We start from the raw sequence: 13,519 nt of genomic DNA on the forward strand, positions 1-13,519 counted from the left end.
GGGAGGGCATTCCAGGTGTCAACCACTCTCTGAGTGAAGCAGAACTTCCTGACATTAGTCCTGAACTTGTCCCCCCTTAGCTTCATTACATGTCCTCTAGTCCGTGTCAAATTGGACAATGTAAATAATCTTCTCTGCTCTATTTTGTCGATTCCTTTCAGTATTTTGAAGGTCTCGATCATATCCCCACGCATTCTCCTTTTCTCAAGGGAGAACAATCCTAGTGTTATAAGTCTATCCTCGTATTCCAGTCTCTCCATACCCTTCACCAGTTTTGTTGCTCGTCTCTGCACCCTCTCCAGCAGTTTTATATCCATCTTTAGGTAGGGAGACCAATGTTGGACGCAGTATTCCAAGTGTGGTCTGACCATTGCCCTATAAAGCGGCATTATAACTTTCTCCGATCTACTCGAGATTCCTTTCTTTATCATGCCCAACATTCTATTTGCCTTCTTTGCCGCTGCCGCGCATTGTGCCGACGGCTTCAGGGTCCTATCTATCAGTACACCCAGGTCCTTTTCTTGTTCACTCTTCCCCAGAGTTGCACCTGACATTGTATACTCGTATTCCTTATTCTTATTGCCTAAATGCATTACCTTGCATTTCTCCACATTGAACTTCATCTGCCATTTCTCCGCCCATGTTTCTAACCGACACAAGTCGCTCTGGAGTTTCTCTCTATCCTCCTGCGATCTGATCGCCCGGCATAGTTTTGTATCGTCTGCAAACTTGATGATCTCACTGGATGTTCCTTCCTCCAGGTCATTGATATAAATATTAAAAAGGATCGGCCCAAGTACCGAGCCCTGGGGTACACCACTAGTCACTTTCTCCCAGTCGGAGAACTTCCCATTTATGCCCACTCTCTGCTTTCGGTTTTCCAGCCATTTGCCTATCCATCTTTGTATATCCCCCTCTATGCCATGGCTTTGTAGTTTCCTGAGAAGTCTTTCGTGTGGAACTTTGTCGAACGCTTTCTGGAAGTCCAAGTATATTATGTCCACCGGCTTCCCACTATCTATTTGCTCGTTCACGGTCTCAAAAAATTGGAGTAAATTCGTCAAACATGATTTCCCTTTCCTGAATCCAGAGGCCCAGTTTCTCTAATCTTTCGCTGTACGGCAACTCCTCCAGCCCCTTAACCATTTTAGTTGCTCTTCTCTGGATCCTTTCGAGTAGTACCGTGTCCTTCTTAAAGTACCAGTGCTGGACGCAGTACTCCAGGTGAGGGCGTACCATGGCCCGGTACAGCAGCATGATAACCTTCTCTGTCTCTTCAGTCCAGCATCTGCCCCTTCCATTCACTGTCTGTCTTTCCCTGCCATCTCTCCTCCTGCCCCCCCCCACCCCCCAATTTGGTCTAGCATCCATCATCTTCCTTCTGTTCCCCTCATGGTCTGGCATCTCTATCCTTCCCTCCCCCCTGTGGTTTTTAGCATATCTCTCTTCTCATTTCCTCCACTCAGATCTGATCATTCTCTGCTCTCTCTTCCCTTTTCTTCTCTGGTCTTCCTTCTCTATTTTCTGCCTCCATCTAAATTAAATTCTTTCTTACTATTTAGTCCCGTTTCCCTCTTTTCACTGTGTCTACACACAGCTTGTCACCCCTTTCCCTCACCCCTCCATTATCTTACTATTTTCTTCCCCCTTTATTTATCTCCTCCTTCCATCCAGTATGTGTTCTTTCCCCACTTCCATTCAGCATCTGCTCTCCCTTCTCAACTGACATCCATCTGCCTTCTGCTCTCTCTCCCTTCTTCTCACTTCCCTCATCTGTCCCCTTCTCTCTCTCTCTCATCTCCTCCATTCCATCATCTGCCCCTTCTCTCTCTCTCTCTCTCTCCCCCCCCCCAACTTCCATCATCTGCCCCCCTTCCCCTCACCTTTGTGGGTCACTTTCTTTCCCCTGAGGGTGGCTCATGTCACAGGGGAAGCTTTGGCCGAGCAGAACCGCTTGATTGACAGTGGAACTTACTTGATTGATGTCGATGCTGGGGCCCGTTGCCGTTTGAAGGAAAAAAAAAAAGGTGGAAAAAAGGAACCTGTAAAGGCGAGAGGAAGGGAAACCTCCAGGACAGCTGCTTTTTGCCCTCCTTCAGCGGCCCAAGAGTTCAGACCAGCAGCGGCAGCTCTGTATGCTTTTAACTTCGGCACAGAGCTGCCCCTAATCAATAGTTTAGCGCGGTTTCATGAGGCAGCCTCGGGGCCTTTGATAGCCGGCCCGCTTCGATGATGCGATGTGGGCCGGCCTAGCAAAGGCCCCGAGGCTGCCTTATGAAACCGCGCTAAACTATTGATTAGGGGCAGCTCTGTGCCGAAGTTAAAAGCATACACAGCTGCCGCTGCTGGTCTGGAGGTGCGGAGACAAGGCAGGAGGCAAACGCGGTGGAAGGCAGGAGTCCCGGCGAAGGCAGGAGTCCCGGCACAGCGACTGCAACAGGAAGTTGCAAGTCAGCTGACGCCGGCCTTTTGTTGCGGCGGGGACCGAATCCTTCGCGGACCGGCAAGATTTTGTTTGCGGACCGGCGGTTGAAGAACTGTGCTCTACACTGTGTGCGCTGTGACGAGAAACTTGTGCGCTGCGAGGTAATATTTTGTGCGTCAGCGCACCCCAGCGCAGCTTAGCGGGAACACTGGACAGCAGATATAAATTCAGAACTGTGCATAGTAAGTGAAGGGAAGTTTTCATCTCTGGGAATTTACCCAGTTAACTATTAAGTTATTTGGGCAAATTCCTTTGAAAACTGTGGTAATACTGCCTCCACTTTGCTAAATTTAAAATAAAATCATTTTTCCTACCTTGTCTGGTGATTTCCGGTTGCACTTTCTTCTTCTGACTGTGCATCCAATCTTTCTTCCCTTCTATCAGCCTGTATGCTTTCTCTCCTCCACACCTCATTCCCTCCCCCAACTTTTTCTTCCTCTCTCCCTGACCTTTCTTTCTTTTTTTCTGTTTCTCTTCTTTCCTTCTGTTTCCCTGCCTGCCCCCTTTCTTTCTTTCTCCCTGCCGTTCCCCAAGCCACTGCCACTGCCATCGGGGAACAGGACCCACCAATGGATAACAGGCCCCAAAGCCGACGCCGACGCATGCTCTCCCTGACGTCAATTCTGCAATCGGAGAGGAAGTTCCGCCCAGCCAGGCAGCGATTGGCTGGCCCGAACTTCCTCTCCGCCTGCAGAATTGACGTCGGGGAGAAGAAGACTTATCGGCTCGATAGATTAGATCGCCAAGACAAAGTGAGTCCTGGGTGATCGACTCACTTTGCCTTGGCGAGCTACTGGCGCCCCTGCCTCGGGCCCCCTGTCAGCTCCGGGCCCGGCGGCCCTGCGGCACACCAGGCAACATCTCGCGGCACACTAGTGTGCCGCGGAACAGCGGTTGAAAAACACTGTGTTAGGACACATATTTATTCCCCTTCTGAAATGAAGCCTCAGCCCTGCATATCCCAGCTAGATATTTAAATGTTGGTTTAATGCATGCCTCAAACACAAGCAGCCCTTCTAAAATGACTACCATCTTTTTTCCACTGGAAAATATTTGCATGTTTTCAATGTTTCCAAAATGATGCTCTCATTCCACTCCAGCCATGTACACACATTTACCCACACCCTGGTTGGTCTTTAACCAAAGCCCAACTTTCATGGGCTTTGCAAGAGTTCTACCTGAAATGAAGGCAAACTTGAGTTATATGAAAGAAAAGCAAAAAGTGGGACATGACGGAATGCTGCACCCACACAAGATTTGCCTTAGAAAACGACTAAAAGCAGCTCTGCGCAATCTCTCCTTTGAGACACGTACCTGATACACTAGGGGAAGTAGAGTCTGATTCTGGTAATCAGTTGGAAGCAAAACGTTGTCAATGAAATGGACAATACCATTGGCTTTACGATTGTCCTCGCTAATTATTTTTGCCTTATCATTCAAATAGATGCCATCCTACAGAAAAAGAACACAGAAAGGGCAAATTTATAACATGGCACCTAGGAGGGGAGGGGGGTGGATATACGAGTAGATGCATATCTCATGCCTATTTTATAAAGGCACATATCTATAATCTTCAACATTAAATTATGTATGCATTTGGGAATACTGTGATAGACTCTCCCTTAGAACAAAAAAACATAATAAAGCAGGAATATAACCAAATCTTTCCTTGTAAATACATCTAAAAATCCTCAACTCAATTAGTACTGATGTCAATGACCTTTTGAGGGATCATTGTCAGGATGTATATTCATACTAGTTGTCCCTTTAAGATGCGGCAATCAGACTTCTAAGAAACCTCCATGCCTGCGACCCTGTCTCCCAGACTCTATCGTCAGCTCACTGGCTGCTCATTGCCAAATGTTGTGTCTTCAAGGGCCTGATACTAGCGTTCATATCCTTACTTGACATGGCGCCAGGCTATTTGACCAAGATTCCTTCCTCCATACGGGCCTAACAGGTCCCTCCACTTAGAGAATGACACGGTGGCTGTTACCTGCGAGTAGCAGCGGGTAACCTGCCGAAACGGTGTGGGGGGGAAGTGTTCACTGTGGGTACGGGGACAAGGCCATCCAACGCCCTGTGGAGTGGTGAATGGCCTTGTCCCCGCAGTTAAAGGAGGGAACGCGCGCAGTAACCGACCGATCGGCGCGGCCCCCTCCCTCCTTCTTACCTACCTGTATCTATCTATCTCCCTCCCCCCTTACCTTCGCGGTGCATTTTAAGATTGAATAACTTGTTCAAGGCCGTCAGAGTCTGCGAGCAACAGCATGCGTCTGCGGACGGAAGCTTCTCCTCCGACACAACTCTCAGTCATTGCACATGTTCACTAGGTGATACAGATTTTCAACTGAATTTAAGGAAAGCACTTATCTTTGTGGTTGAAAAAAACTATTTCATGCTGCTTTGGGGTCCTGATGCGTTTTGCCATATGGCTACTTCAGAAAACCCGAAGATAGCGAAGCTTCATTTCAATTTCAAGCAAAATGGTCTGTCTAGAGTGGAAGTAGGTACGTTTTTGTACTTCCGCTTAATCCAATTTCTATCTTGTAAGTCAGTAAAGTCTTATCACCTAATATCTTCCCCTGGATTTTAATAGTCTTAATATTGTATACCTCGGGATAGAAAAGGAATGAAACAAACAAATAAATAAATCAAACATTAGCATTAATGTTCAGTAATTACCTCTTTCACAGAAATCTTGATTTTTTCTCCTGATAAGGAAGTGATGGACTTTAGGTTTTGCAGATCACTGACCAGCAGCTGCTGATCACATCCTACTATGTGATAGAGAATCAAATTCTCCGTGAGATTCTTCTTCTTCCACTCTTCGAACTACAGAAAAAATTGGTATAGTACCAGTAAGTCTCATTCTTCATGTGGTCCATATTAAAACCCTACTCAGTGGATAAGGCAATTAGCTATGTTTTTTTTGGGTTTTAAAAAAAAATTCTTTATTCATTTTTATAACTTACAACAAGTGTAACAAAAAGTAACATCATTTTAACTTAAATATATCACTTGAAATTCTATAATTAATCAGACTCAATATATTTTATCCCATTCCCTCCCATCTCTTCAATATATCATAACATATATATCATATAATAAAGACTTTCCTTTCATTCAAAGTGAAAATTCAAAAAATTATCCCCCTCCCCATTATTTCATTTGTACTAACCAGGGAAATTATATTTATTCATTGTAATAATTTGTTAATGGCCCCCACACATCTTGAAATATGAGCTATGTTTTTTAAAAATGATTTTTACCTGCATATCCAACTCATTTGAGGTCATCCAGGACTGAGTATCACCACAGAGGACCTAGGCCTGATTCTATAAAAGGTGCCTATTGAGTTAAGGGCCTAACTTAATATTCTAAGTGCCATTAAAAACCAATGTCAAAGTTGACAGCTCTTCGTCATAACACTTTGCGCAATTATCATAAAGTGTGGGATTTGTATGTGCAGTGGCGGGCAGCACAGGGAGACTCCTATGTCTAGTTGTAATGATTCCTCTCTTGTGTTTTTTGGGGTCTGGGGTGGTGGGGAGGGGGTATATGGGCTGAGGGGGGGTGTGGAAAGTGTTTGGATTGTTCTTTGAATTGCTTGTATTTGGAGTATTGCATTGTTTTTATGGTGTATTTCCAGAGTTGTATTTTGTAGTGTTTACTCTCTTGCAAGAAATTTTTTTTTTTAAACCCCAATTAAGCTCCATATGATACTGTATTATTTGATGCATCAATGAGATTTAAAAGCCAAATTTCAGCGAATAATAATAATAAACTTTTAATAATATTAACAGGGGTTGCCATACAGCAGATTACAGGAAATTGGAAAGATTATACTAAACTAAATTATACTTTTTGGTGGAATTCAGTGTGCCATATTTATAAAATGGAAAGGGTGCTTGCTATACAACAAGGTAATTATAATAAGTTTTAAAAGATTTGGGGGACATTGATTATTTATTCTAATGATCAGACATCTTAAACTCCTCAGTATTGGAAAAGATAGAGGGAGGGTGGGAGTATGAATGATAAGAATAGATAATTGTTAATTATTAGTATACTAGTCTTTAAGCCCGTTACATTAACGGGTGCTAGAGTAGATGTCTGTCTGTCTGGGTATTTTTTTTCTTTGTCTCTCTCTCCTTGCATGCTGCCTGTCTGTCATTTTTTCTGTCTGTGAATCTCCCTGTGCCTCCTTCCTATGTCCATAGTGCCCCTTTCTATGTCCTTAGTGCCCCCAGTGCCTCCTTCCTCCCCCCTCCGATGCCAGCCTGCCTTCCATTGAAAACCCCCCACCCCCTCCGTTGCCTCCCATAACCCTTCCATTGAAACCCATGCCAGCCTGCCTGCCTCCCATCCCCCTGAGCAGCATATTTCCATGGAAATCCCCCCCCCCGATGCCATCCTGGCTGTCTGCCTTCCATTGAACCCCCCCCCCCCTTCCGATGCCAGCCTGCCTGCCTCCCATTCCCCTTCCACTGAACCCCCCCCCCCCCCATGCCTGCTGCCTGCTTGCTTGCCTCTCATCCCCCTGAGCTGCATGTTTTCATGGAACCCCCCCCATGCCATCCTGTCTGCCTTCCATTGACCCCCCCCCCCCACCCCTTCTCCGATGCCAGCCTGCCTGCCTCCCTCCCATTCCCCTTCCACCTGCCTGACTCCCCCCACCCCTGCCGCCGCCGACCCGGCACAACCGAAACCCCCATTGACCCTCCCACCGCTACAGGGCTGACAAATGCTGCTTCGGGTCTTCTACTGGCCTAATTTCCTCTGCCGCTTCCCTGATGTCATCGGCAGAGGAAATTAGGCCAGTAGAAGACCCGAAGCAGCGTTTAGTGTGCCTGCGACGGTGCTGCTCCTGCCGGATTTGTCAGCCTTGTAGCGGTGGGAGGGTCAACGGGGGGTCCAGCTCCGACGCGTCGCTAGCAGTGGCTTGAAAAAAAGGAGACTGTGACGTTAAGCGCGCACGTGCACTCGTGCCAGCCGGCCAAAAAGTTTGTGGGACACTGAACTAGGGGAGGCAGATAGTGCAATTGCACAGGGTTCTTGTCCTGCTGTGTTCAAAAGTGCCCCACTATTCCTTTATTGCTGACACAGGTGTCGCAAACCTAAGGATTCAAACTTGCCACCCATTCCCCACCCTACCCTGCTCTGGTCCCACCTTTGCCCCATTTTAACCTTCTCATTAAAGTCCCCGAACATCTAACAATCGTTGCTAAATCAGTTTGACTGCTGTAGTGACTAATCGAATTTGCTGACCCAATGCACAAAACGGCTCACTGCGTGGTATTCCGAGCATTAACTCATTCTCTGACTCTGTCACATAAAGGAGGTCATTAATATTACAACACGTGTGTTGATGGCGCATCTTTTGCATGCCCGTGAACAACGTAAAGTATACGAGAGGGCGGTAGGTCTGCTATTCCGACAAAGGCCGACAACCGGCTCCTGAAGTTCAGAGGAAGAGACAGCGGCCTGGCGTCAGAAACTCATTCTCAGTGGCAGCCGCAGGGTTAATTTCCCCCGGACTGCAGATGGCGAGACCCGCCGAAGCATGGTTAAGTGGACCAAGAGAACCGTTATCCCACGCAAGGATCCAAGAACATACGAGAACGCCAGGAGGCGACAAAAGGGAGAAAACACTCAGAATTCCAGAAGGGTGGTACTTGCATTCAAGCACAACCTTGGGTCAATGATCCTGATCCCTGTCCATAAGGGCAACCAGACCCTCATTGAACAGAAACTGATCCTTGAAGGTCAACCGCCTCAATATCTCTTTAGGAAAGTAGTCACCAGCCCCCTGCCGGATCCAAAGCAATCCTACCCTGTAAAAATGAAGTTCAGAAATAGAAAAAAATAACTTTAAATCAAATCAGGAAAAATCCAAGATGGCCACCGTGGGTACCGATTTTAATTAAAAATAGACCGGGAAAATCACAGGAACTCACTAAAAATGGTGATTTTGGGATTTTAGAGATGGGCAGGGGAAGAGCATGCAGGGAAGCCTCCTAAAACCCCCTTTTTAAGACCCCCCCAAATTGCTGAACTAGGCTGTCAGCCCTTTACTCACTGTGATCCAGTGCTGCATGGAAACACACTGCAAACACAGCAGAAACTGCTGACAGGAAGATCTTTTGCCTCAGATAGCTGGAAACCTAGATTCCAACTCATCTGACTACCCCCACTGGCCTGAGGAGACCTCCGCCACCCTCGGACACGCTGCGCAGACGCCTGGCAGAGAAACGCAGTCTAGCTTGTCGTGCCTCCATGGAACCATTCAGCCTGCGCACTACACACTAGCGGACAAAGCTGGCGTCAGCAAGCTCCCGAGCGAATGGTCCCAGAGCTCTGATCTGAGAAGCAGACTTTTTCCAGTAGTCTGCTATCTCCCGCAGTCAAGGATGTCCCCCGCAGGGAACCTCCACAGCACGAGGGTGAAAACCGCGAATGAAAATGACTGAAAACCACGAAATAAAATACAAGCAGAAAAGATGAGCTCCTACAGTCTGGCTTGTAGGAAGAAAAAACTGGTGAGCATGCTCAGAGAAGAAGTATGTAAGGGAGGGGAGGGAAAAAGCCTCTGAAGTTTTGAGGCTTCCTACAGTCCTTGGCAGGAGGAGGGAAATAGCTCACTGGTCCTGGAATAAAGTGGACTGTACAAGGAATGATGCATACACATGAGGTCAATTTCAAAACAGGGTACCTATGTCCTAGTTCCAAAAACACGGCTATTTTGGCTATTCAAGGCCCTGCAGTGTGTAGATACAGTATTATAAATAAACAAAGAAAGCGGAGTGTATTTTAATTCTGATGCTCCTTTTGTGATGTAGACCCCGGCATTTTCTTTGCACAATAAAATCAAAGATCTTCAAAAAGGAAAGCAGGCTAAATTCAAAGCATCAAACATTATAAAGCAGCCAACATTACCACTGTGCTGTTACCAACTGCATCTTGATGAGGAACGAAGATGGTGTATGTTCTTTTGTCAACTAAGTCCGTGATGCTGTTGACCTGAAACAGGGAGAGGTGGAAAGTTATATATTACCTATGCATTTAATGTTTTAAAAATTTGATTTTTTAAAAAATTTATTTATCATTTTTCATTAACATGTCAAGTATCCACTTGTACAGAAAGATAAAGTTAAACAAGAAATAAATTACAAATCAAATTATATTCTAATAACCCAATATATCTTAACTTTAGCTCAAGTTCTCAATATAGATCCAAAATGTAGAATCAGCAGAATATAATAAAGAAAGTAGAAATAAAAAAACTGAAGAACTATTACCGCCATTCACCCAAGTGTATTATTTACCTATTAAAAGGGAAGAAAAGTTAAAGGATGAAGATCAACAATTGCTTAATATTTCTACATTGTTGGAACTTTCAGGCAGGGAAGTCGCAAAGCCGGCAACACTTCTTCTTACAGTTGCCTTAGCACCGGATAAAAACTGGCTATTAAGACTTTTCTTTAAAAATAAACAGAAAAATTTTCTAGGGTATAAAATACAAATTTATCCAGATCTGTCTCGAGACGCACAAAAACGTCGACGTGAATTTTGGTTGTTAAAGCGAGGAGTTATTGCTCTTGGGGCGACTTATTTTCTTCGCCACCCATGTAAATGTGTAAAAATTGGATTAGGTATTTATATACTGCCTATCAAGGTTATTTAGGCAATTTACAATCAGGTACTCAAGCTCGTTCCCTATCTGTCCTGGTGGGATCACAATTTATGTACCTGGGACAACAGAGGATTAGGTGAGCAGCACAAGGGTTTGAACCCACAACCTCAGGGTGCCGAGGCTGTAGCTCTAACTACTAGGCCACACCGCCTCCATTTCAGAAAACTTCCATTTCTAAAACAATGTTTGAGAAGATATGAGAATGAACTACAGCCCCATATGAAGGTAACTTCCCACAGCAGGTGGCGTGTAGGGTCCAGACAGCTTTTCAAAACCTGGCACTTTGTCTGGGTTTTAAAAAGCTTCTAAGAAATCGCTGTCAGGCAGGAAGGCATCCGCGTAGAGAATGACACGGGGACAAATTGTCCCCTGTCTCCATGGGAACTCATTTTCCAATCGCATCCCCGCCCCATTCCTGCAAGCTCCGTCCTCATCTGCACGAGCCTCAAACACTTTAAAATCATAAGTGTTCAAGGCTTGTGTGGTCAAGGCAAAACTTAAAGGATTGGGACAGGAACGGGGAAATTGAGTTCAAGCAGGGACGGGGAAAAATTGGTCCCCGTGTCATTCTCTAATGCCGTGCGTGTGACGTCATTGTGTTGCATCTGCACATGCTTGAATGCCCTCCTGCCTGCCGAGAGCAGACAGTGGGGGCGGGGCTAGGGTAGGACTGGGGCATGACAGGGCGGGCCTGGGGGGCAGGTCTAGGGATCCGGATTTTCCAAACGGAAAATCTGGCAACTCAAGGTAACGTGTAACAAGCTGGTTTCAGGATATCCTTAATGAAAAGCATGTGCACATTTCTCTTAGGCCTGGTCTGCTTGAGAACTAAACTTAGACAAGCCTGTCCGAGACTGTTACAGATGAGTTGGGGTAGATGCACTAAAAATGGGTCGCTTTGGGCCAATTTTTTGGTGTTTGTATGCCAGAGTCGGAAATGTATGACCGCATGGAAAACCACACGGTGAGCCGTTTTGAAAATCTTGGTCGGCAAATTCCGTCAGTCACTACATTAGTCAAACTGGTTTAGTGACCATCAGTGCACGATCGGAGCGTTTAGTGCAGGGGTGTTCAACCTTTTGGCTTCCCTGGGCCGCATTGGCCGACAAAAATGTTTCTGGGGCCGCACAAATGTGCAAACGCTGCAGCAAGATACAGGAGGGAGCCGGCAAGACGGTAAACACCCGGGGGCAGCAGAGGAAAGCACTGCATTGCCCTCGACCTGGGCTGGGCCGCACAAAATACTTCACAGGGCTGCATGCGGCCCTTGGGCCGCAGGTTGGACACCCCTGGTTTAGTGCATCTAGCCCTGGACAAAATGAGCTTGGCACTTTCTTTTTTTTTTTTTTTTTTTTAATATTTTTAATTCTTTTTTTAAATTCTTACAAGTGAAATACATGTAATACATTCAATTATGAAAAAACACTTGAAATTATTATTAAATGTTCTTACAATGTGAATTAAATAAACCCTTTATCAGAATGTTATATCATATTAATATTACCCCTTCTATATGTTCTATACATGTGTTATTATATCTGATCAGTAGAATAATTTGTCAATGGTCCCCATATTTTATTAAATTTTTTAATTTAACCTTGTTGTAATGCCAATACTTTTTCCATTTTATATATATGACAAATTGAATTCCACCAAAAAGTGTAATTCAATTTAGTGTAATCCTTCCAGTTCTGAGTAATTTGCTGTATGGCGACCCCTGTTAAAATTAATAAAAGTTTATTATTATTAGCTGAAATCAGACTTTGTGTTCTCATTGCTGTTCCAAATAATATTGTATCATATGATAGTCCAACATGATTTTCTAATAAATTATTAATTTGCACTTTCAATCTGGTTGGGAGATCTTGTTTAACAATTACTAACCTTCAGTTGTTTAAAGATGGAGGCTGCTGCTGGATCATGGGCCAGTTCCTGAAAGAACAAGTAGAGATGTTAGTTTTTTAGTAATAGGAATGGTTCCTTGAATATTAATTCATCAATTTGTCTTGGTTAGAGCAGTTGTATGTCAAGTCCTTCCCTCTCCCCTACTGACTGGGTTGCTCCTGGTATGTGCATAAAAATAAAATATACGTAGAAAGGTGGTTATCAAATCCATGACCCTTTACCCTCTAAACAAGAAGTTCCACACAGAATGAATGGAACCTACTTTCCGAGATGCACAATGCATGGGCATCTGTTCACTTTTTTTTAATATAGTAGATTTGTTTTTAATTGATGTTTATTCATTTGTTTGTTTTGTATATCACATTTTCAACATATTTGGTATGTTTTACTGTGGTCTGTACTCAGTTTATTTTAACCTGATTGTAACAGGGGAGAACAAGTTCTGTAGGACAGAGAGTCCTGATAAATAACTCTGGGCACGCTTTGTGAGGGAACATAAAGTGTTTATTGTCACACCGGCCCTGCATGTTTTCCTCACAGGTTCAGGGAACAGTTATACTTTGAACCAATAGAAAATAGAGCTAAGGTTCTGAGGCCTAGATTTATTTATTTATTTATTTTTTTTTAAATTTTTATTTATTAAATTTCCAATTTTTACAACAATTGAATCACAAATGGATTGCTCTAAGTCTAATAGATGTTGGCATTGTCATCTTGAGGCTGGAACTCTAGATCATTTATTATTTTATTGTCCTTTTATTAATAATTTTTGGAAATTAATCTGGGGTCAAATAAATTGTATGTTAGAGAATCCTGTGGCCCTATCATATGACATAGTTTTGTTTGGAATGTCTATGAGGGCCAAAAGTCAAATTTCATCGAATAATAACAAACTGTTAATGATTTTAACAGGAGTTGCCATCCAACATATAACACATAACTGGAAAGACTATAGAGGATTGAATTATTGTTTCTGGTGGAGTTCGGTTTGTCAGGTGTATGAAATGGAAAAAACATTGGCAATCAAGAGAGGTTATTATAAGAAATTTAAAGAGGTGTGGAGACCATTAATTGAGTATTATAATAAATAAATAATTATATTTATCCCCATTAAATATATGTAGGGGGGAGGAGGGATGGGTGGGTTTTATGACATTATGAGGGGTAATATATGGAAAGGGAGGGAGGGGAGATAGTTTATGGTATAAAATGAATGTAGAGTTTCAAGTGAAGAATGTATAGTATGACTTGATTGTACACTTGTTTGCATAATGTAAAAACGAATAAAGATATTTAAAAAAAATAAAAATAAAAATATAATTATTACTATATATCATTGTATCTATCATTAATACAATTTAATTTATAAACAGTATATATTATAAATTATATATAATCAAAAGTTATAAATCCCTCCCCATTTTTACAATTAA

At 43.7% G+C, this 13,519-nt stretch overlaps 1 protein-coding gene across 2 annotated transcripts in view; it reads right to left on the reverse strand.

The window, feature by feature from the left end:
* The window catches only part of STAB1 (stabilin 1), a 238,892-nt gene that overhangs the window by 91,405 nt on the left and 133,968 nt on the right, over window positions 1-13,519 (reverse strand). For both annotated transcript variants that reach the window (XM_033926301.1, XM_033926300.1), the window contains exons 46-49: window positions 12,066-12,113; window positions 9,425-9,508; window positions 5,171-5,320; window positions 3,800-3,937 (exon numbers count right to left, since the gene is read on the reverse strand). In XM_033926301.1, the coding sequence (XP_033782192.1) occupies window positions 3,800-3,937; window positions 5,171-5,320; window positions 9,425-9,508; window positions 12,066-12,113 (420 nt within the window). The remainder of the gene's footprint in view (window positions 1-3,799; window positions 3,938-5,170; window positions 5,321-9,424; window positions 9,509-12,065; window positions 12,114-13,519) is intronic.

This window comes from Geotrypetes seraphini, chromosome 17, assembly GCF_902459505.1.
Source record: "Geotrypetes seraphini chromosome 17, aGeoSer1.1, whole genome shotgun sequence".
NCBI classification, from domain to species: domain Eukaryota; kingdom Metazoa; phylum Chordata; class Amphibia; order Gymnophiona; family Dermophiidae; genus Geotrypetes; species Geotrypetes seraphini.